Source organism: Pipistrellus hanaki, assembly GCF_964339955.1.
Source record: "Pipistrellus hanaki genome assembly, chromosome: 4".
Classification (NCBI taxonomy): domain Eukaryota; kingdom Metazoa; phylum Chordata; class Mammalia; order Chiroptera; family Vespertilionidae; genus Pipistrellus; species Pipistrellus hanaki.
The window spans coordinates 12,668,530-12,693,328 of record NC_140506.1 but is presented as its reverse complement, the minus strand read 5'-3'; the positions used below and the strand labels follow the sequence as shown (position 1 = coordinate 12,693,328).

Below are 24,799 nucleotides of genomic sequence, written 5' to 3'. Positions count from 1 at the left end.
TCTCAGGGAACAGTATAAACTTTTCATAATCCAAGCACTTGCTAAAGATTTCAAAAAATTTAAAAATATGTTTTTATTGATTTTAGAGAGAACAGAAGGGAGAGGGATAGAGAGAGATAGAAACATTAATGAGCTGTTTCCTGCATATTCCCTATAGGAGATGGAGTCTGCAACCAAGGCATGTGTCCTGACCAGGAATCAAACTGATAACCTCTTAGTTCATGGCTCAATATTCAACCATTGAGCCATACTGGCCAGGTTCAAAATTTTTTAAATCAATAGCTGGGTTGAGAGAAGTAACATTTAAGAAAGAACATTTATTTATATCAGTACTTCAGAAGTTGTGTTTGGCATAATGCTTATCCTGAGAGGTTTCTCTTGATTAGAAATGGCTACTCTAGGAATATGTAAATAAGGTACCATAATGAACACTGTAAGCCAGCCTGTGAGATGAGCATCAGTCTAAGGTATGTTTTTATTGGTAAATGTATCTGAATGAATCATGACCTTGAAGGGCTGGAACAAAGAGACTGAAGAGTGTTTAGAAATGAGACTGGAGTGGTAAGCAGGGAGCGTTATGGAGATCCCTGTAAATCATTAATGGGGAACCACTAGAGTATTGTGTAGGGTTACATTGCCGCTTAGGGAGTTCGTTCTGGCTGTGGAGTTGGAGAACAAGATGGAAGAGATGTGGCTGCGCATCTCCAGAGGACTGGAGAGGGGATAGTGGAGTTGTTTATGTTTAGATGTGTCGATTTTGTTGTGCAATGGATTATACAGGTGGGGAAGTCTAGTTGGAGATACCAGTCCAAGTTTGTGGTTTCCCCACACATTATCCAATAGATGTGTAATCGACACATAGCATTATATTACATTACAATTACTGTGTTTCAGGCCTTCAGGAGGTCCCAGCAAACTTCAGAATTCATTAGGTAACTATTTAATGGGAAGCAATTCTAAAAACAGAAAGAAGTCTCAACTCTACGTTCACAAGCTACTTATTTGTTCTCCCTACTTTGTTTTTTGTCAAATTAGCTCTTTTATGATATAGATAGCTTACTATTAATTTCCTGCTATTCAAAGAAATTAGGTCATCATGAAGGGGAAGAAAGTGCAGGTATGTGGCTATTGCTTCATATTATCTCATTTAGTCCACCTATGGCTTTTAGTTCTTAGAAGACATAAAATCTTTATGTGCCTGTGTGTTCTCACAAATAGACCCGGGAATGCCTGGAAGGCTCTAGTGCCAGAGAGAGGTGTCGGAATATTATTAATTGCCTTATGCATTTAAATTCGTTGGAAAGCAGAGCTAAATTTAGCCTAGTTCATTACTTCAAAGAATTTGCTTCTATGTCAGGGAATATAAAATTCTTTCTGCCATTGCACTGTTGTCATGGGAGATTTGTTTTGCAATTGAATGAGTTGTGATATATTTATATATCTTTCTATATAAAAATGGTGAAAAAATTTCATATCCTTTGCTATTTATTATTTGTTAAAATGAGGATAGAAACTTAAAATTTAAAATTACCAAACTGTGACCATTTCCAAGGACAGAAGCATAGATTTTTTGCTTATATCATGGCCTTATTTTGTGGTTGTACGTTGGATATTAAAGTCATTTTTTACTGGTTTACTCATCATGAAATAAGAGAACACTTCTTTGGATAAAAGGAGAATGCATTTTATGTCAGTATACCTCCAGTTTCTCCTATATTTATTCATTATCTTTAATATGACTTAAGATCAAGGATCTGTATAGTGGTAGGATTGAAATGAGGTCTTTAAGACTGAGCTTCTAAAGCAGGTCGGGTATACTCTGATGTCTCTTTAGATCCCATAAATCTTTCATCCTTTACTAAAGCAGGGGTGGGGAACATCGGGCTCTCAGGCCATATAAAGCCTTTAAACTCATTTGGTCTGGCCCTGCCAAGGCATTAGGGCTGAGTTAATTAAATATTTGACCAAATATAGCAGGCTAATTTTTAAGTTGATAATTTTGTATGGCCGGGGAATGATGTCGTAAATATCCAAATGGCCCTTGCAGGGAAAAGTTCCTGATCCCTGGCTAGAGCATGGGAACCACAAGGCCCTTTCTGTTTTCTTTGTGAGGCTAGCTCTGGTTAATCAGTGCATACATTTTAAATGACTGATTAATTTACAAACTACATAGTACTACCATGGAAATGCTAACATCATGGTCAACCATCTGGGGTCCTTGTTCCACGTTCCTCTTATCCCTTTCAACACTCCTTCCACCAGTTTTTTTTTAATTGAAGTGTAATTGACACATAACATTGCATTAGTATTTTAATCAGTTTTAAGGTTTATTTCATATTGCTAGGGAAGTGTTTTTATAGAGCACAGTGTAGTCTCCTGTGCCACCTAAGCTCAGAATGTGGGAATGAGAGAGCAGAGGTGGGTGGGTGCTATTCTCATTTTGTCTCAAGGATGAAAAGCGATGCGATGCAGAGTGCATTTGCTCCAAAGCAGTGAGTCTGGATGGCGTCAGACCACAGAAGCCAGGTGGCAGCCTCCTCACGGAGGGGGGGGAGAACCATCTTCTGCCTACAGCAGGCTGAGTTGCTCAGAGCCCAGTTCTAAGAAGCTCTGTTTACCTCTGTCCTTCATTAAAAAGACTGGCCTCTTTGAACAGTGTGGGGTGGGGGTTAGAGTGTCAGCAACATAGGCATAATGAGGCAAAAGTAAATCTGTAGAAAAGAAGCGTCCCATCCCATTAAAATTTTACATGGATTAGAATTTTTAAAAAAAATATATCTTATTGATATTTTAGAGATGAGGAAGGGAGAGAGATAGCTAGAAACGTTGATGAGAGAGAAACATCAACCAGCTGCCTCCTGCACACCCCCTACCAGGGATGTGCTCGCAACCAATGTACATGCCCTTGACCGGAATCGAACCTGGGACCTTTCAGTCCGCAGACCGATGCTTTATCCACTGAGCCAAACCGGTTTCAGCTACATGGATTAGAATTTTATTTACCCCTAAAATAAATCATGTTTTCAAAGGTTGTAAACATTATCAATATAATTTAGGCACTTTGCTCTCTGCATTCCAGATGTAAGGGGAGTTTGGGTTGTTTTTTCTGAGTAATTCTTGTCAATTCATGTGTCCCTAAATTTTTACAATAATTGACCATGTTTTAGGGGATATTTTCACAGATGTTTCTGTTGGCTTTCTTTAACAGAGGACAATAGAGAGTTATGTGGATAAACGCATGGGTACAACATATGGCCCTCCCGCAGGAAAGAAGATGACTGTTTTTATCGATGATGTGAATATGCCAGTTATCAATGAGTGGGGAGACCAGGTATGTCGAGTCTTATTGTGCACTTTCTTTAATTCAACATTGACTTATTCTTTGATGAATCAATATTTTTTTTTCTGATTTTCCAACATATAATTTTTGACTTCCCATTACATCCATTGATTTGAAGCATTCAAGAAGTTAGGTTCCAGCATATAAGGGAGTGACATTTTAATTCTGAAAGTTGTCTTTCCTAGGTTACTAATGAGATAGTTCGACAGCTGATGGAACAGAGTGGCTTTTATAACCTAGAGAAGCCTGGGGAGTTTTCCAGCATTGTGGACATTCAGCTTTTGGCAGCCATGATCCATCCAGGGGGTGGACGCAACGATATACCCCAAAGACTCAAGAGGCAGTTCTCTATATTTAACTGCACGTTGCCCTCGGATGCTTCCATGGACAAGATCTTTGGTAAGATGAGCGCTGATGGGGCTTGGGGAGGGAAGAGCAGTTCTTTGTGTTCCAATGAGAAGTATATTCCTAGAGGTCAACACAGAAGGAGCACTCAGTGGCTCCTTAATCTGTTTCCCTTATCATTCCAAGTAGTATATTTTGTTTATATAAGGACTTACATAATGAGATCATTTGGACACACACATTTGAAGTCAAGATGGATACAGTAATCATGCCAAAAGTTTATACAGCTGGTACTTAAACCAACCCATATAATGATTCTGGCCAAAGAAATAATTTTGCACTGAGATTAATTATAGTCTCATCTTCAGAATAATTTATAGAGTAATAAATCATTGATTGATTACATATGTAGTATTTCAGGAATAATTTTATTGAAGAAACACAAGCCCAATAGATAATCATAATTATTTAATTGAGTAATAGAAATGACTTGTAACCGATTTTGGAATTATTCTTTGCAGAAAAAGAGTGTAACTTATGTCATTTGTCTTAAGTATTAATTTAGTATTTCTGAACCTGATACTGAGAAGGAACTCCTTAGGATTCCCCTAATTAATTTCTGGCAGACCAAAATGTCAACCTATCACCCTAGGCAGCACCTGCCTTCAATTACAGCAGCGGGCAAAGGTTTGGAAACCTAATGGCATGTGAATTACCTAGACTTGGGAAAAGTAAAATGGAGCAGAAAGTATGACTGTTACCATTTTTAATTATCTTTCTTAGGGGTCGGACCTGGAAAGTGTTTTATATAAGGTAAATTAAAATGCTTTATAATGTGTGTAAGTTCAACAAAAGAACAGATAAATCTTAGAGCAGCTACAAAATCTCCCTCTTTCTTATCTTTTTCATAAGGCATCTTTATATATTTATCAGTTACCCATTTAATAATATTGAATTAGTTCAGCTAGAGTTGCAGTAGTATTTCTTAATCAACTTTTCAGTATTTGAGTGCTAACATACTTGAACTTGTATCTACTTTTTAGGTGTTAAAGATAAGAGAACACTGTAAATTTCCTTAATTTGTAGTTGTGTATTAAAATGTGTAATTATATTTGTGCAAACTCTGCATTATGATGTTTTTCATTTTAATTTAGTTGATTTGGATTGTCAGTCAAAATGTTAAGCCTCTTTTCCCCTTTCAGGTGTCATTGGGACAGGCTACTACTGTATCCCAAGGGGTTTCTCAGAGGAAGTGAGAGATTCAGTGACAAAGTTGGTTCCCCTGACACGCCGACTGTGGCAGATGACGAAGATGAAAATGCTCCCCACCCCTGCAAAATTCCATTACGTATTTAATCTTCGAGATCTTTCTAGGATCTGGCAGGGAATGCTGAACACCACCTCAGAGGTTATCAAGGAACCAGATGTAAGTAATACATAGAAAGACATATGACATTTTTATTCACCATGCACCCTACACTTAGAAATGTAATCTTTAGTGGCATTCTGACAACATTTTTAGATGTTTTAGAGCGGATTTTTTTTTTCTTTGCTGTTTTTAAATTAATACAAATAAAGAAACAGTGTCAGAAAAATTTACTTAAAATTCTAATGAAATTAGGATTATGTTTAAGGAAGTGGTATACATAGTTATTTTCTATTAATAGAGTAAAAGGAACAATTGATTTTCTTTTCTCATCATACGGTGTTTTTTATACTAAATAATGGAACAGGTCACTGTTGATTTTATTGTATAAGAATCTTCATATTTTAAACAGGACATTTTAACTTAAAAAGTAATTATTTTTAAAATAATCAAAATTGAAAAAAAGAAACCATTTGTTGTTATTCATTCATGATCTTTTCTTTCCATATAACTGAATGCACAGAAAGAATTGTGTATTGTTAACATTGAAAAAGAGCAAAATAGAAGAAAATCCATTTGACAGAAAAATGAGCATTTGTACACCCACTGGAATATAATAGTTCCTAGCATTATAGAATTTCCTTTTGAATAAGGAACCAAAGCATGGCCTGTGAGCTCAGGCTAATGTGACCTTGGCCTCTCTTTCAGCCTTTTATGGAACCAAAGAGGTCGTTAAGCAAATGGCTTTTAGGGTACATAAAATGCAGAAATAGTTGAGATATCAACTAAACAGTCACCAGGCACAGTGTGTTGACTATTAGAGAAACAATGTTACCCAGATGCTCACGAAGTAGGAATCTGCACTAGTTGACTCTAACACAAGATATTTTGGTGAAAACTTACTCTCCTTGTTACAGAGATGCGAGAGCAACTTTAACAGCAATGAACTTTTTAACTTCAAAGTTATTGACAAATGAATGGCATGATGGAATAGAGTTCTCCGGTATTACTTTTCGAGTAGCCATTTTTTGATGTTTATTTTAAATCAGTATAAATAGTTTTAGCAATTGTTTTTTATCATGAACTTTTATTTTAACTGAATCATTGAATATATTTTTACTGCACTCCTTTTATATTTTGACAACTACATGGCATTCTATCATTAGAAATATAATGGCTTAAAACCCTTCCAACTTGCAAAATGTTGCCAAGTTAAGACATTTCCATCAGTCTTCCATATCAATGAGCTTAGGCAAACATTTGTTCTGCTTGCTATGGGGACAGATGTATTGGACTATTATTTCTTCAACTTCCAGTTAGCTTTTGGCCCTGAATTATCTAGCCTAGGTGATTGCCATTTTTTTTTTTTTTTTTTTTTGCCTAAAATTATCATCATATGGTGTTAGGTAATTATACCTTTGTTATACTTCAATAGTGTAAGTGAGAGTTATTTATACATTGCATTTTTATTTTATGGTCTGGCCACATGAGTAATACAGACTAATTATTCATATAGAATATTAGTTTGTCGGTTGATCAGAGTGATTTTAGTATTTTGTCTAGAGATGTTTTCATTTTAATTTAAAGAATGAAAATGAATAGGACCTACTTTCTGTTTAATATTCTTGAATGACACAGATTTGAAATGAAGTATACCTTAACCTAACTTTTCAAAATGTAGCACCTTATATCAGTAAGGATGGTACTCTACAATATTGTGACCTTGAATTCCCACCTCTGCCATAATGGCCAACAGTAGCACATTTTCACTATGCTTTCTGCAGGAACTGTTAAGGCTCTGGAAGCATGAGTGTAAACGTGTGATAGCTGATCGTTTCACGGTGTCAGATGATGTGATCTGGTTTGATAAGGCTTTAGTGAGTTTGGTGGAGGAGGCGTTTGGTGAAGAGAAAAAACTCTTAGTGGATTGTGGAATCGACGCTTATTTTGTGGATTTCTTGAGGGATGCACCCGAACCAACAGGTAAACTATTGAAGCAGAATTTGAAATTCTTCAAAGGGATATCTGAAGATAGAAGGTTCAGTTTAGGGATGCTGAATGTCCAGTAAACTTTACTGAAACAAACCTGGGACCATGCTAAGCATTCAACAAATATAGAATGGTTAAGAAAGTGAATACTCCTGGAGTTCAGAGTTTAACTACTTTTTATGCATACGAGTCTTGGATTGTAAGGTAGAGTTGGGAAATAGGATAGGACAGAATAGAGCACTTGGGACTTACAGCTGTCACACAGACGCAGATGTGAGGAAGTGAATTGTCACACATTAGCTGGGCAAGTCTCTGAACTTGACTGCACCTCATTCTCCTCATTTATAAAAATGGAAATATTCATATAGGCATCATGGAGCACTGTGGGGAATAAATGAAATGCTGTCTGCAGAAGGGCTTGGGCCATCTGTGGCTCATAGTCACTGCTGAATGAAAGGCAGCAAAAATGATGATTATTATTTGGGTCATACCGAGTGTTCACAGTAAAAAGAAGAACCTCAAACTATCTGAGAGGGCCACAGAATATAATTAGAAAGAGATGGGTGACGTGGAGGCAAGCTTTTGAGCTTATGGTTCCATGAAAAATTGAGACATATTTTACTTTTCTTATGAAAAGAAGTATTGCTCCAATTATTTTTTCCTCTTAGAAATAACTGAGCTTAAGTAGAATATTGTTTTCTTTCTTTTATTGAATGACCTCTTCCAAACTGAGGATGAATTTTAAGTTAATTTCCAAATTTAAAAAGGCATGTTTAAACACATGCTATGTATATCTTTTAAATGATTGAAAACGAAGAGGCAGCCCCTTTCTAGACTAAATCAGGATGCATGTGATCCCAATTTCTGATTGAAAAGTGTAAAAGAAGGTTTATTGCTGGCTGTGCAGTTGGAAGGTACCTTCTACAGAAAGATGCTGACGCATTTTATTTTAAATCAGGTCACACAAATACAAAAATGCCATAACCGTAAGAGCATTTGCTAGGTAATTAGAATTTATGTATTTTATTTCCTCTAATTCAGAAAGATGCATATTTGGATTATGATTTTCAAGGAGCAAAGCACAAATGTATTTTAGGGGGGTGGCGTCTTGAGGCAAACACTTAATCTTTTGTGACTTCAAAGCACTTTGTTCCTCGAAGCAGTGACATGACTGTTGAAATGTCAGAGCTTTGCAAATAGGCCATGTTAATGATTATGTTAAATCAATTTTCTTTCCTTGTCATAAAAAGGTTAATACAAAATTATATTAGGACAGGGTCAATAGGAAATAATTACTATTAGATTTGGAGGATCCACTCACTTTTTTAGTACCCAATGAATTTCTCAGTTATTAGTATATTCAATGAATGTGTCACTTTTTTTCCCCTGTTACTGTTACTTGATATGAATTTATATGTACTCAGTTTAGCTTTCTCTTTGGTATTATGCTTTATAGTCAAAGTTGGAAAAGTTTTAGGCTTGTATATGTTTCTAATTAAAAATATATTGATTTTAATAGTTTCCCAATGAAATAATTCAATATGTTTATTTATTTAGGAAATCATTATTTATTTTCCCTCAACCCACTACCGCCTTTCCCCCAAATTTACTTCTATCCTTATCACTAACCTGAAATTTCTGAATTATAAAAATTGCCTGAGCAGATGCAATGACCTTTTTATTCTTATTAAAAATAATGTAATTCTTAGCCTCTGTTGCTGACTTTGACATTAAATTGTTACTTTATTTGATCTTCATTTGGATGAATAGGTGAATATCTCTGGGAGGATCCTTGAAATGACAATGTTTAACTATGAATACAAGTTAAATTCAGTATTTATGAAATTATTTGAAGTTGACCCTTTCTGGTCAGGAAAGAGCTATGACTGTATAGAATCACAATAATTCTAATAAAAAAATACGTAATATGACATTTGGATGAAAATCAATGTTATATAGTGTTAAATCATGGAGTTATGGGTGTACTAATTTACATTGAAGGAAATAATAAAGCCAAGTGAATTGAAGACAATTGATTCTTCCCCAATCCTAGGAGAAACATCTGAAGAGGCTGATTCTGAGATGCCCAAAGTTTATGAGCCAATTGAGTCTTTTGATCATCTAAAGGAGCGTTTGAATATGTTCCTGCAGCTCTATAACGAGAGTGTCCGAGGTGCCGGCATGGATTTGGTATTCTTTGAGGATGCGATGGTCCACTTAGTTAAGGTCAGTGGCCACACCCATTAGTACCTCCCCAAAGTGGCAGACTATTGGTTTCCCACCAGGATTTTCCCCTTCTCTTTCATTTTCATCTCCTAGGAGAATTTATAGTTTAAAAATAAATGCAGTGTTACATTTCAATTTAATTTCTAAACTGAATGCAATATGTGACACATATAGGTTTAAAATCAGAGCATGTGTACTTCAAATGTGTGATGTGATAATTTTATTCACTGTTGCTGCTATATAGCTTCCAGCTCAATATTTTCACTACATAGAATCAATGTGGTTGACATCTGAGTTCAAAGCACAGGCAAGAATTCTGATTACTTTTTGCATCATGCAAAAGATAACTATAAAAAATAGTGTAAAACTTTTGAAGACATTATGTTAAGCAAAATAAGCCAGTCACTAAAAGACAATTACTGAATGATTCACTTAAATGAGATACCTAGGGTAGTCAACTTCATAAGGACAAAAAGAAGAAAAGTGGTTGCTAGGGACTTGGTGGAAGAGAGAATTGGGAGTGTTTCATGGTATAACTTCATCTTTGCAAGATAAAAATGGTTTTGTGTACATTCAACAATGTGAATGTACTTACTGCCATTAAACTATACCCTTAAATGGTTAAGATGATAAGTTTTATGTTAAATGTATTTCACCACAGTTAGAAATAATGATTGAAAAATATGGCATAAATAGTTGACTTCCAGTTGGATGAAAATTCTGTTAGAATGAAATCCACTAAGAAAATAGTTTCCTTTCTACTTTGCCATATTAGTCATTGAGGTATCCATTCATAGGACAGTTGATCCTCTAAGGTTGTAAATAAAATATATTATTCACTTGATAACTTATATGACCTAATTTATCTGTGATGGAAGAAATGACATTTAAAATTGGTTATTCTCATATCATTTATGTGAATTAATTCTCATATTATTTACGTGAATGACATTCTCATATCATTTACGTGAATTACTTCTTTAGATTATATCCTTTTAGTTTGAAAGAAGAAAACTCAAGGCTTTCTTCTATTACTTAGATTTAAACAGGAGGTATGAACTCATAATTATAAATTGTCCTCTCTAATTATCACTGCATCTTAGAAATGGAGAAAATTGTAGGAGTTAGCTAGTCAACCCTCCCGCTGAAAATGGAAGAGTGGGAGAAAGGCATTTCTGCAAGGCTGGAATAAGTCTGGGAGAGAAGGGAAGACAGAAAGTTTGTTCTGGGGTTGGATCTCCCCAGCATGAGGCATTTAGCTTGAAAACTCTAAATTATCCAGAACCTGAGACATTTATACTGAATTATATATGCAAATGTTCTTTCAAAGTGAAATAGAAATAAAATTTTGAAATTAGTTTCTAATTAATAGTTGAGTAAGAGTTATGTGTCTCAGGAAGCATAGATAGTTTGTTGGATTTAATAATTAAAAGGAAGAAGAAACAAAAGGAAAACATTTTGTGAATAAATAATACCAAGATCACTTCATGACTAAGTACCTACTGGAGACAAAATCTCATTGGCCTAGGATTTCATAATTGCTCAAATTGAAGATGAGGTTATTTATGTTAAACTCATGCTTGAGGAAGTTCCCCAGAAATGTCTTCCCCCCATGTTTCACAGCACAGATGATGACTGGTGAGCATTTCTTCACTTTGGGCATGATATTCAAGACCTGGGTGCCTCGGCACAGGGTCCTTGACTGTGTTTTTCCTCATTCTCAGAGCCTTTCGTGAGTCTGTTCTAGAACTGGCCAAAGAATTCATGACTGGATTTTGAGTTTAAAGACCACAATTTTCACAGTCTTCTAGGATGACCATCTCTTCTACACTCTTGTTTTCTGTAAAAAATACATCCAAAGTCTGTGTCATACTGGTGTGAGTCTTGAAATATGTGACCTAGTTATAAGACATGTTAAAAACCAAGAGTCAGAATTTAAGATAAAATTTCAACAAAACAGGATATGATATGAGACCAAGCATATCTCTTAATTCATTCCTAATTAAAAGAAGGATTTTCTTTTAAAACAGAGATATTTCTGTGATATCTCTTGTGTGTCTTTGGTTAATGTTCAAGCCCTGGTATGTACATTATTTATGATCTAGCACCTGCCTCGCACTCCAGTTGGATGGTTCATGCTCTGCTTGGCATGTAATCCAGAAAAAAACCCCAACTTCTTAGGATGAAACACATCCTGATTGCAGGACATCTCACCAGTATTACGTGCCTAGCAGGTGCTGCATTATGTAGATTGATCTTTTTTTGTGTTCTTCTTCCCTGCGGGATGATAAGTTCCATGAGGGCGGGCATCCAATTTATTCACCTCAGCATTCACTGGCTGGAGTACTGCTGAGACAGGCACACTTGAGCTGCTTGATAAATAGGTTTGGAATTGAACCAAGTCTCCAATATAGCCCAATCTCACAGATTCTCACAACAGAGACAGGAAAATGGTTTTCATTTCCTGGGGCTACCACTGAATTGGGGAAAATAATTCAAAAGCCAAGAATAATCAATATGAATAGAACATAGATTTTCCTGAATTCTGAGAAAGGATGCTTACAAACCCTTGGTAGAGTGCAGAGCCTGAGTTACTCCAGGGAGCTTCCCCAGCCACAGGCAAGTGACTCTTTCTTAGCCCCACCTCACTCTCTAGAGAAAAGTGGGCATTACTGAAATACCCCAGGCTTACCCTGCAGTTAGGTGGGAAAGATCATTATCACACAAGGCAAAGAATACATCAAGGAGAATTCTGTACCGAATTCCCGATAGGTAGGATTGGAGGCCTGATTGTGTAAGCAGTTCATTCAATAACAGTAAAAGCTAAAGAAATATGGGCTTTTACCACAATGGGGACTTGGGATGGTCTGGGGCTACTGACTAGAATAGACTGGACTTCTGGTTGGTGAACTCATAGGGACTTCTTGGTAGATATCTTAGATATCACTGTTTTGGCAAAATAATAGGAGGGTGTTTATGCTTATTTTCTTCTTTAAAAGTAAATTCTGTATCTATGCCATATTTGGGGAATTTTCTTCTCTTCCATTTAAATTGTCATGTTTCAGATGTGGAGGATATTCTAATCAATTGTGGGATCTGTATTCCAATGGTACATATTTTGAAACTTCTTTTGTTTGTTTGTTTTCCCCCTATCCTACTGCAGTAGGTTGAGCAAACTAAAGGAAACCTTTAAGTCTTCTTTGTTTCTCTTTTTAAGACCCAGAGCAAGCCACAGTCTGGGCTGACTACTGACTTTTCTATACTGGTCTCTTTCTAGTTTCCTAAAGGCACACACCACATTCCCCACTCTGTTCAATATTATTAAACACTGTTCTGTTCCAGTAATGCCCTTGTCCCTCCAACCATTATCCCTGTGCATTCTGATCCTAAGAAACGTACAACTTCCACAATGCTATGTAGAATAAGTAGGAAAAAAAGGAATATTTACATCTTGGGTAATATATGCCTTTTCTGTTCCATATTCTAGATCTCACGCATCATTCGCACTCCCAGGGGAAATGCCCTCTTAGTCGGGGTTGGTGGATCGGGAAAGCAAAGCCTGACGAGGTTGGCTTCGTTCATTGCTGGCTATACTTTCTTCCAGATCACACTGACAAGGTAACATGGTTTAACTTGAATTAACCATAAATGTATTTTATAAACAGTTCTCAGAGGCCACCTGAAGTTAAGAATGCATTCTGCTTATACATGAAGAAATCACAATAGTTTTTCTTCTTCAGTGTTGAGTTATCATCTTTCCACTTCAACTTCTGTTATGAACCATGAAGGTTCATGTTAATAATTTGCTTTTGAAACATTTCAGCATCTTGTTCCAGTGAATAGCTGGCTTTGTCTTTATGTTATGCATGATGTGGGTATTATGTGTATTCCTTTTGGTGCCTCTCAGAGGAAATTTATCCCTACTAAATATAATTCAGATTTAAAGAATGTTAATAAACTGGAAAAACAGATGAAAAATAATACATATTTACTTATTCAGACATTCAAAAATATCTATTGAACACCACCTATGTGTCAGGCACTGGTGAAGTACTGAGGAGTACATGGTAAGCATGGTAAACCTGACCCGTGTTATCACATAGTTTACAGTAATTCAAGGTGGACAGACAGCTGAGCAACTCAATTGATATATATGATTCATAGATGCTATCTATGATAAGGAAATAAATGCAGACCAGGTGTTGTTGAAACAGGGAGAGGACTCCTAACCGAGTCCAAGCGATGGTTAGAAAAGGCTTCCTAAAGGAAGACATGTTTCAGCTAAGACCTGAATATGAGTTAAAATTATCCCAAAGAAGAGGGGCAGTAAAGAATGTTCCAGGCAAAAGAATCAGCACATGTAAAGTCCCATTTGAGGCCCTGGAAGAAGTTAATTATAGCTGGGTGTATGGTGTATATACTAGTAGTCTAAAGGATATATGTCAGTTCTAAAGTGGGGAAAGGTAGAGAAATGGAGTCCTTTGAAAATGTCATATGGATTTGGACTTCATCCTGGAGCAATAGGAAACCATTAATGAGTTAACCACTGGGGGAAGCATGTCAGATTTGTATGCACAGTATAGAAAACAGATGGAAGGAGCTAGACCAGAACAGTTACAAGGCTGTCCAGGGATCTAGGCAAGAGATGATGGTGCAGTGAGTGGTAACAGTGAGAAAGAAAAGAGGACAGACATATTCAAGAGATCATTAGGAAGTTGAGGTTTTGGATTTGGTCTGCCCTGGTTCTAGCTTGGGAAACTAGGTACGTGGTACTGCTCCTCATCAAGATGGGGAACCCCAGGAGGGTTGTCATCAGATATATGTGGGTAGTACAGGGAGAATTATGGAGAGAAAAGTCAACAAAAGAGATAAGCAGGGGTAATGCAGAGACACTGAACAGAATTTTAGGGTTCATCAAGATGTGAAGCAACAGGCCAGTTTGGGAAGTTTAGTTGGGTTAAAAATTATTCCAGTTTAATTTCTAGGCATAGGAGCAGAAATCTTGCCTATTGGACATTGATCTAGAGCTGTTGCTTGGCACAATAGGGAAAGCACTTAGCTATCTTGTCTCATTGATGGAATTCCATAGATACATGCACACGCTATTTTAATCTTCAAAAGCACTTTGTAGGTTAGCCTCTTTTATAGCTGAAATCCCAGATCTACCTGGGAATTGACTACAATATTACTGGTTTCTGGCCTGTCTTGACCTTTACTGCACCCACTGCCATAGTAAAATATGACTCCCCTCTTCATGAAAAATTATTTCTTCTGCATGTCATACTGGGAATGCTCCATTACTGATGAAAAGGGGGTGAAGGTCTCCTTGCTTTCTCATAGTCTTCAAAAGACCATCTGCTGCTAAGCCTTTGCATGGCTCTATGGCCAAAGGTCAAGGATCAAGAGCCTCAGGTTTAGAAAGCATGTCCATTTATTTGTGTATGACTCAGGTTAAATTATTTGACCCTCTGATCCAGGAGACTGAGCTGAAAGTTTTCATATAGTGTGAGAAGTTAGGGCAAGGTATTTTCCTTTTTAAGGGGGTACTATGTTTTTGAAAATTTGAATCTCTCAGATCTCACTTGTCTAGAAGTCTTTTATTTTTTTATTTTATTTTTTATATATATATTTAAAATATATTTTATTGATTTTTCACAGAGAGGAGGAGAGAGGGATAGAGAGCTAGAAACGTCGATGAGAGAGAAACATTGACCAGCTGCCTCTTGCACACCCCCTACTGGGGATGTGCCCGCAACCAATGTACATGCCCATGATCGGAATTGAACCTGGGACCTTTCAGTCCGCAGACCGACGCTCTACTGGTGAGCCAAACTGGTTTCGGCTCTAAAGTCTTTTAAAAATATTGATGCATGGTAGTGGTACTTGTGATTCTAGGGTTTAGGTTATTGAGGTTAAAAAAGCACAGCTTATAGAAGTTAAGTTTAAAAAAAAATCAGAAGGCCATTTGCTCTTGTGCTCTGAACGTAGAGTTTATTTAATGGCACAGAATTCAAATAATAATTTAGTAAGTCTGAGTTTCAGGGCTGGAATATCTTTATTTTTCACTTTTGGTGCTAATGGGCTCCTCTGTACTGGGACCTCTCTAACATTTCATGATTGCAAGCTAATTTTCACTGAAGTACTGCTTTTGATAGTGAAAGATTTATATTGAAATATTTTATAATGTTTATACCTATTCTACTACAGTGTACTGATTGTTTAGCAAACCCTTTTATGTGGGATCCAAGGATTCATCGAGAATAATTGTGCTGGGGATGAGGAAGGCATTATTTATAATAGGGCATCTCCCTCATCTGGTATAATGAAGGCTTAAAATGATTTAGTTTAGTTTAATTTAATTTGTGAGATATCTTCTGAAATATTGCAGATGGTGCTTAGTAAATATTCCAATTTGTCTTTTCTATTGTCATTACCAAAAATATTTTCAAAAGGAAACATAAACACATCCAGGTGACATTTAATTGTGGTAAACATTACCTTTTTGTTCCAGGTTTACTTTTCACTCTAGATCTCTCTTTGTTTTGTGTGTAGAACATTAATTATAATGCTTCATAAAATGTGGAGTTTTAAAAATCAAGTTCATCTTTGCAAGTAAATGTGTTACTTGATGTTAACTAGACTTACTGTGATTATTTCACATTATAAAAATATATACAAGTCATACGTTGTACACCTGAGATAAGTATAATGTTTACACCAATTATACCTCAATAAAAAATAGTTCTTGACTTTAGAAAACAGCAAAGTACTCAAAACTTTACCAAGATGCTGCACTTTTATTACTCCCAAAAGGAATAACTATTAGAAACTGAAAGAAAAATTGAAAATTTTTTTAAGTAAATATAATGAACCAGTAACATTCACTTACATTTAAATACTCATCTGATACAACATCAGCACTTTTTTTTTGCTTAATTAAATGGCATAAAGCATTGTTTTAAGGATATTTCCTTCACATCAAAATAATTTAGCTCGTGATACAATGACAATATTTCCTTAGATCCTACAACACATCAAATCTGATGGAAGACCTGAAAATTTTGTATAGAACAGCCGGTCAGCAAGGCAAAGGAATCACTTTTATTTTCACGGACAGTGAGATTAAGGATGAATCATTTTTGGAATATATGAACAATGTTTTATCATCAGGTGAGGTAGGAGTTCATTTATTGTTCATATATTTTGTCTCTTCAGATTTCCTTCCAACTTTAGTGCTGTCTGTATTTCCTTGGATGAGAGTTTTGAATAAGTGCTATTATTGGGGGTTAGGTGATCAGTATGGCCTTTTCTATTGGGTCTTTGGAGAATAAAACTCCCAAAATGTGGAGCTATCCATTTAAAAACTCAATGAGTGCTCCAAGTTAAAAATGAAAAAAACCAAACCAAACCAAACAAAACAAAAAAACCAGAAAAGGGAGGTTATAAGGACAGGCTGTGACTTTATAGTTAATAATAGAATCACTCGTGTATTTTAAAAAGTGGTGTATCTCATCTTGAAGGCTGTTGGTTAATTTCCTAAAGGCGAGATTAAGAACACACATGGCAGAAAGACATACAAATTGAGCTACCCGTTTTTATCTGTTTTCATGGGCCTGTACAGAATTTGAATGTCTGCACTTTTTTCAGGTCTCCAACCTATTTACTCGCGACGAAGTTGATGAAATTAACAGTGATCTCATATCCTTCATGAAAAGAGAACACCCCAGACGTCCTCCGACCAACGAGAACCTGTATGAGTATTTCATGAGTCGCGTCCGGCAGAACCTCCACATCGTGCTCTGCTTTTCCCCTGTGGGGGAGAAATTTCGAAATCGAGCTTTGAAGTTCCCTGCCCTGATTTCAGGATGCACTGTTGACTGGTTCAGCCGATGGCCGAAGGACGCCTTAATTGCTGGTTAGTATGGTGGGAAGTCTTATATTGGAGTGTCTGGCTTACAGTGTTTGTTTGTTCACATTCTGTGCTGTGTGCTGTCACTGTACTTGATTGAATCAAAAGTCACTTTGTTCATGGTTAGAAGAAACATTTTCTAATTTTTTTCCCAAAGCATGGTTGTCAGAGAACGAGATCGCCAGCCTTGGGTTAATGGACAGTGTTCTAGTTCTGTAACTATGTCTCAAGTGGGTCGCAGGCAGGCTCTGAAATGTTACAGGAAGCCACTGAGATTCTTAATTTGATAGCATTTCTATTCCTTCATCGGTCTATTGGCCAACCTATGAGTAGTTTAAGCCATGTGTCTCTTGGATGTCTTCTTTTAGTGGTGAACATTCCACGGGCCAAATGCAGCCAGAGTGTAAGGGAATCAAGGATTTGACAGGTTCTGAGTTAAAAAAAAATGAGATTGTTAAATATGAGAGCCAGGTGGGCATTGATTTCTGAGTTATTTGTGCCACTTTTGTCCTTATGTAAACCATACAATAAACTGGCTGCTGACCAGAAGCTGCAGCTGTATAGAAGAGACTTCTTTGCATAAGTACCAGAAAAAGAAGTATGATGATAGACGTAAAGTCTGTGATAGTTTTGTACATGAAAGGGAAAATAAAATTATTGATGTCATAGGCCTGGGACCAAAATGCTGACTTATAGCTACTTAATTAGGGCTAAAAATGGTACGGAGTCCTAAGAAATAACAAAGCCTTTAAAAAAATAGCTAGTTAATTATTTCCATGATAATTCATGTTGATATTTCACACGCTGTCACCTCCTTTCCTTCTAGTGTCTGAACACTTCCTCTCTTCCTATGATATTGACTGCAGTCTGCAAACCAAGAAGCAAGTGGTCCAGTGCATGGGCTCCTTCCAGGATGGGGTAGCTGAGAAGTGTGTTGATTACTTCCAAAGATTCCGACGTTCTACCCATGTGACTCCCAAGTCATATCTGTCCTTCATTCAGGCCTACAAGTTCATATATGGAGAGAAGCATGTGGAAGTGCAAACTCTGGCCAACAGGTAAGTGTGAAGCTCAAATATGGAGTTATTTTACATCAGTCACTACATCAGTCACTCTCAACGAGGGCAAATTTACTCCTAGTGGGTATTTTTGTTTGTTAAAACTCCAGTGATGGGGGTGTGGAGCAGTACTCCTGGCATCAAATAAGTGGAGGTCAGGGCTACTGCTAGACACCCTTCAGTGCACAGGACAACCTCTACATCAGGGATTTGTTCATCCTCAAGTGCCAATAGTGCTAGAGTTGAGAAGCCCTTCTCTCAAGCCTGTTCAAAGGATTATGGCCTACCACTTGTCTTATATGGACTGACATAATTATAGAAATATTAGACCTGGAAGGAAGCTGAAAACCCAGTCATTCCCTCCCCCCATTGCTATCCTTTCTGATATTCTACCCATGTGACTCCCAACTATCTAGGATACTCTGTTTGCTGCTTATATTTACTGTATATAAGTGAATACCTACTTCGTTGAGGCTTGTTCCAATTTCATGCTCACCCTACTCTTCTCTGACCACTTACATCTTCTGCCTGAATATGGACAGAATCAGCCAGGGTTGTTACCTGAGGAACATCTGGATGAGTGATTAGACTAAGTAACTCTGAGAGCTCTGGTCTTAAGATGCATTAATTCAGGTTCAAGCAGGTAGCTAGTCCCTTCACAATGTTGTTTTGATGATTTTAAATTCATTTCTCCTCTTGATCCTAAATCTTTCTGCTTTTAACCTCATTGATATCTTTCTTTTTATTTAAAAAATGTATTTTTATTGAATTGAGAGAAGAAGGGAGAGGGAGTGAGAGAGATATAAATATCAATGATGAGAGGAAATCATTAATTGGATACTACCTGCAGTCTCCCTATTGGAGATTGAGCCCACAACCTGGGCATGTGCCCTTGACTGGAATCAAACCCTTGACCTTTCCATTCATAGGCTGATGCTTTATCCACTGAGCCAAACTAGCTAGGGCTCATTGTTCTCTTTAAAAAAAGTGGAAATAATTGATTTTCCTTGCTCCATGTTAGGCCTTCAAACATTTGAAGTCTATTGTCATTTAGATAAATGTCATTAAACATGTTTCCTGCAGGATACAAATGCTGGATCCACTGATATTCCACATGTTATGCAGAATTTTTTTAAAAAATATATTTTTATTGATTTCAGAGAAGAGAATGGGAGAGATAAAAACATCAATGATGAAGATAGAATTGATTGGCTGTCTCTTGCAAGTCCCTTATTGGGGATCTAATCTGCAACTAGGGCATGTGCCCTGACTGGGAATTGAACTATGACCTCCTCGTTCATAGGTTGATGCTTAACCATTGAGCAACACTGGCTGGGCATACAGAATAATTTTAGCAGGTTTTTTCTTCCCACACACAGTCTATGGAAAATATATCAATGTCTGTAGGCTGGAATCAAGCCTGGACCCATCCCTTTCTATCAAGTTCTGCTGGATTTGCTGTTTGTATGCATACTTAGTCTTAAAATATGGCCATTACTATCTATAATATAGACCACTTGGAAAATGTGGGCAGCTACCACAAAATTAACATTGCTTCCTTGGATTTTCAATCTCAGAATGAATACTGGATTGGAAAAGCTAAAAGAAGCTTCGGAGTCTGTTGCAGCTCTGAGCAAAGAACTGGAGGTGAAAGAAAAGGAGCTACAAGTGGCAAACTGTAAAGCTGACACGGTGGGTGGACATTCACATGTGTACCACATTTATTTTGAATTCCCAGTCCACAAATGTTAAATATATATATCGATAGTTGATAAGTTATAGCCACAAAAGTGAAAAATACTAATTTCCATTACCATAGAATACTCTTAGTTTTCAGTATGAAAAATTGTATAGTGGACAAAAATCAAGAAACCAAGGCAAAAATTTGCCCTTTCAGCTGGGTCTATTTTGATGAGGCTTTTTTGTTTGTTTTATATTGAACAAGGTTTTAAAAGAAGTGACGATGAAGGCACAGGCTGCCGAAAAGGTGAAGGCTGAGGTACAGAAGGTAAAGGACAAAGCACAGGCCATTGTAGACAGCATCTCTAAGGATAAAGCCATTGCAGAAGAGAAACTGGAAGCAGCCAAACCAGCGTTAGAAGAAGCAGAAGCAGCCCTGCAGGTAAATGTGTGCTATAACAGATGTCAAGCGCAGGGCCAAGGAGGAAAATGAAGAAAAGACGAGTAACAACAGAAAGTGCTTCAGACCAAAGTGCTCTCCATGGGAACAACTTCAAGTAATATTTTTTTTTGCTTGGAGATGTTACCAGCTCTTTATATATTTTGTACGTGCTACTTCCCATCTCATTTCCTCACTCATGATTGATTGGTGGGCAGTGCCATATCATGGCAGTCAGGGGTACTTGGTTCTCATGTTCACTGTTACCAATAAGTTATGTGACATTGGGAAAGACACATAAAATTGCTAAAATATCATTTCCTCACTCATTTCTTGAGGACAGTGGAGTGGGTCTGTAAGCCATAACATTCTCTGAGTTTATCTATGAATTATCCATATGACAAACTACTGATCTAAAGTAGCTCATTAATGTCAGAGTTTGAACAGGCTTCCAACACAAATATTGATACAGTTGTGTGGCAATAACAAATAGAGCAATTAGAAAGGAGTTTGAATTCTGAGTAAATATGATGAGTTTAATGAACTAAACCATACCCTAAAGGGCTGGTCCAGTTTTGAAGTCTCAAGTTAAGATTTTGGGGGGCTCAATTTTAAGATTGCTTTTACTTCAGCCTTACTCATTTACTGTCTTATCTTATTGATTCTTGGCCTAAAAAGCTGCTGGAGAAAGGGAAAAGCTGACGTGTCTACTGCTAATTCAAGTTACATAACCTCAATTGAGCATGCATCATTATTTGATAATGTAATTGTTACTTTTTTACAAGTTCCTTAGTACACTTCTGGAAACATTTCTGGATCTTTTTGATCCAAGTTAAGTCTTTAAACTTTCTGAGTCAATATACAATATATATGAATTAGATCTTGCCTTCTCTTTTATCTTTCCAACTTCTCACATTGCTCTTATATGTGACATGTCTTTCCTTGCTGCTTCACTATTCCACCATGCACTGACTTCCTTCGACCTTGAATTCCTCCAGGTTCTCCAGTCTTTCAGCACCTTGTCTCTCCTCTTGTTGAAGTATGATTGACATGCAAAAGGCTGTACATATTTAATGTGTACAAATTGATGAGTTTTGGGACAAGTATACACCTATGAAACCATCATTTATAACACAAGGCCATGGAAATATCTATCACCTCCCAAGGTTTCCTTCTTCTCCCTTTAATATTATTATTATTATTTATGGTAAAAATATAACAAGATATACCCTCTTAACAAATTTTAGATATATAATATAGTATTATTAACAATAGGCATTATTCTGTTTATATCTCTAGAACTTACTTATCTTGCATGACTGAAACTTTGTACTCTTTGACCATCACCTCCTCATTTCTCCTCCCCCTCAGCAACTACCATTTTACTCTCTGCTTCTATGAGTCTATTTTAGATTCTACATATAAATGAGATCATATAGTACTTATCTTTATGTGTTTAACTTTTTTCACTTACCATAATGTCCGGTAGATCCATCAATGTCATGAATGGATTTCTTTCTCTTTTTTAAGGCTGAATTATATTTATTATAATTGAAAACATTTTCTTTATCCACTTATCTATCAGTGGATGTTCAGGTTGCTTCCATATCTATTGTGAATACTGCTGCAGTGAATATGGGATGCAGATATCTCTTTGAGGATGCGATTCCGATCTTTATCCTCCCCTGCATCTATTTTAGACATCTGAGCATCTCTGAAAGTGTCTGATCAACAGAGAGAAGACAATGACAGTGTAAAGAAACTTCTAAGCCTTTATTGATCTCATAATTCCTAATAACATCATAGGAATAGAGCACATGGCATCTCAGGTTTTGCTTAAAATCCTGCATTTTCCCCAAGACTTAAAAGGCTTAGCAACTCTTTTAATATTATAAAGTACTTTCCAGTACCTTCCTAATTTAATGCTCTCTGCCACTAAATTATCCTGCATTATGTTATCATCAGTGCAGAAATGTGTGAGAACTGGGATAAGATGATTGGGGTTGTGCAAGATGGTTTTTGATTAATTTCTTTCATTGGTTCTGCCTCCTTTTTTTTCCCTCTTTGGGAGCTTTTGAAATCTTGAAATGTGGTACTACCAGTGTATACAAAGAAAGTTCCAGGTACACCCAAACCCTTAGCAGTTTGGCGTCAGGCTACATAAATCAATACAACAAATAAGGTAACAGCAAAGAATGTGTCTCTTCCTATCTCAATGCTAATATGCCTCCAGATGTTAACTAACTATTATATTGCAATGATGTATGGGAATTATATAACAGTCATATTGCTTTGCATGCTGAGAAGAGAGGATTTCAGTACTTAGCTGAAATAGATTTAACTTCATTTATAACCTTCTCTGCAACTTCTTTTACCTAGGTACCCAATTCTGTTTGAAAATTCTCCTTTCTAAATCTAAAGTAAAATAAGCATGTTCAGCTCTTAAACCTCATATAACTTTAATTTGACCCTGCATTCCCCATTGGCTGTTATTATATTTCTTTCCTTTCTTTCATAGCCACACATCTCAAAGAAAGATAGATCTGCCATCTTTACTGTTTTTTCTTTTTTACCACAAATTCTTCTTCACCTTCAGCTGTTTAGCTTTCACAAATACTAGTCTATTGAAACATTTTCAAAATATATAGTTACATTTCTGCTTATCAAGTTTAGTGGTTTTCTTCTTTTCTTTCTCAGTCCTTGGAGAAAAGATCATTAGCTTTGATGAGAAGGTCACTGGGTATTTTCTTTGGCAGGAGAGATGCAGATGCAAATAAGATGGAAGGTTTTCAAGATCTGGAAGGAATGGATGTACACTATTTGTCTAGGGAGTGTACTGTATTTGATTTTTATATTTAACTAGAGTCCCGGTGTATGAAAATTTATGCATTCAGGGTGGGGGTGGAGGCGGTCCCTCAGCCCAGCCTGTACCCTCTCACAATCCTGGACCACTCATGTAGGGTCCCTAGGCCTGGACTGAGATCAGGGCCTATTGGGGCTTTCCTTCCCTGGGCTGCAGGCAGCTGGCCTCAACCCCACCACTGCCACTGCTTGCCATCTGTGCAGTGCTTCCCCCTCCCCTAACCTCTCCCTGCCACCAGTGGCCTCTCTCTGCAGGTGACAGGCTGGGGTGCAATGGCTTGGCTGGCCTGGGCCTCCCTCTTTCTTTGCTGGGGGATGGGGCCAGCATTGAGATGGGCTGTATGCCTACCTGATCGCCCTTAACCACTAGCCTATCTACCTGATCACCCCTAACCGCTGGTCTGCCTACCTGATCACCCCTAACTTCTGGTCTGCCTACCTGATCACCTCTAACTCCTCTGCCTGCCTGCCTGATTGCCCCTTACTGGCTTGTTTAGGGGTGGGGCCAGCACTGATTTCTATCGTTACTGGTCAGTCGTTACTGGTCATTACCACCCAGGGTTTTTATATATTAGGATATTTACCACTACTTATTCCAAAAAGAATTTAAGAGATAGAGCCAGTTACTATCAACCAGCATGATTCTATGTGATTATTAAATAATTTACACTATAATAGTCTCCGTACTGGAAATGGAACAGAACTTTTCTAACAACTTAGTAAAATTCTTATTGCTCAAGTTCTGTCACTTAAAGGTCAGTTTCCAGCTAAGAAACCTCTAATTATTCAATCTGTCAGCCCTGGGGCCACCCGCTAGTGTCAGTCCACTGTGACAAGTCAGAGTTACTTAAGAGAGAGAGGCAGATTCTTGACCTACATAACTAATGACTCAGAAAGCACTGCAAATACTGTAGTTTTCCTGGTTGAGGATCCCTGGTATCTGCATAAGTGCTGACTACTCTTTTTTTATTTCAGATTACACTCTCCTGCTTTCTGACACTAAGTGGTCTGTACAGTTTTAGGGAAGTCACAGCTCCTTATCGGCTCAGCGGTGTTTCTCTCCTCATTGTCAGTCTGAATTGTAAACATTGGAACTTCTGGGGACATGGGTTTGTGTGGGATTAAATACGCAACTAGTCCCCGTGACTGCATCTGTTTAAAAATGTTTGTTTTCCTCTGTCAGAACTGTAGCATTTAGAGATGAAAGGCTTGTCTGCACTTTTCTCACCTGAGACCGGATGCTAACCTCCTTTCCTCCCCCAGACCATCAAGCCTTCGGACATCGCCACCGTCCGCACACTGGGCCGGCCCCCTCACCTCATCATGAGGATCATGGACTGCGTGCTGCTGCTGTTTCAAAGGAAAGTCAATGCGGTGAAAATTGACCCGGAAAAAAGCTGTACAGTTCCTTCCTGGCAGGAATCGTTAAAACTGATGACTGCAGGGAACTTTTTACAGAACCTACAGGTTCGTCGTTCAAATTTTTATCACTTTCTAGAATTTCTTCATATATAAAATATGAGTAACTTATCATTTATATGTGTGCAACTATCTTTTTTCACTTTCTATCTTAGTTGCTCATTCC

General features: G+C 37.2%; 1 protein-coding gene across 4 annotated transcripts in view; it reads left to right on the top strand.

The window, feature by feature from the left end:
• The window catches only part of DNAH5 (dynein axonemal heavy chain 5), a 210,628-nt gene that overhangs the window by 143,306 nt on the left and 42,523 nt on the right, over positions 1–24,799 (top strand). For all 4 annotated transcript variants that reach the window (XM_084881713.1, XM_084881712.1, XM_084881711.1 and 1 more), the window contains 12 exons: positions 3,209–3,331; positions 3,526–3,739; positions 4,888–5,111; positions 6,836–7,034; positions 9,094–9,266; positions 12,754–12,884; positions 16,288–16,441; positions 16,914–17,181; positions 18,002–18,233; positions 19,811–19,925; positions 20,179–20,355; positions 24,478–24,681. In XM_084881713.1, the coding sequence (XP_084737839.1) occupies positions 3,209–3,331; positions 3,526–3,739; positions 4,888–5,111; positions 6,836–7,034; positions 9,094–9,266; positions 12,754–12,884; positions 16,288–16,441; positions 16,914–17,181; positions 18,002–18,233; positions 19,811–19,925; positions 20,179–20,355; positions 24,478–24,681 (2,214 nt within the window). The remainder of the gene's footprint in view (positions 1–3,208; positions 3,332–3,525; positions 3,740–4,887; positions 5,112–6,835; positions 7,035–9,093; positions 9,267–12,753; positions 12,885–16,287; positions 16,442–16,913; positions 17,182–18,001; positions 18,234–19,810; positions 19,926–20,178; positions 20,356–24,477; positions 24,682–24,799) is intronic.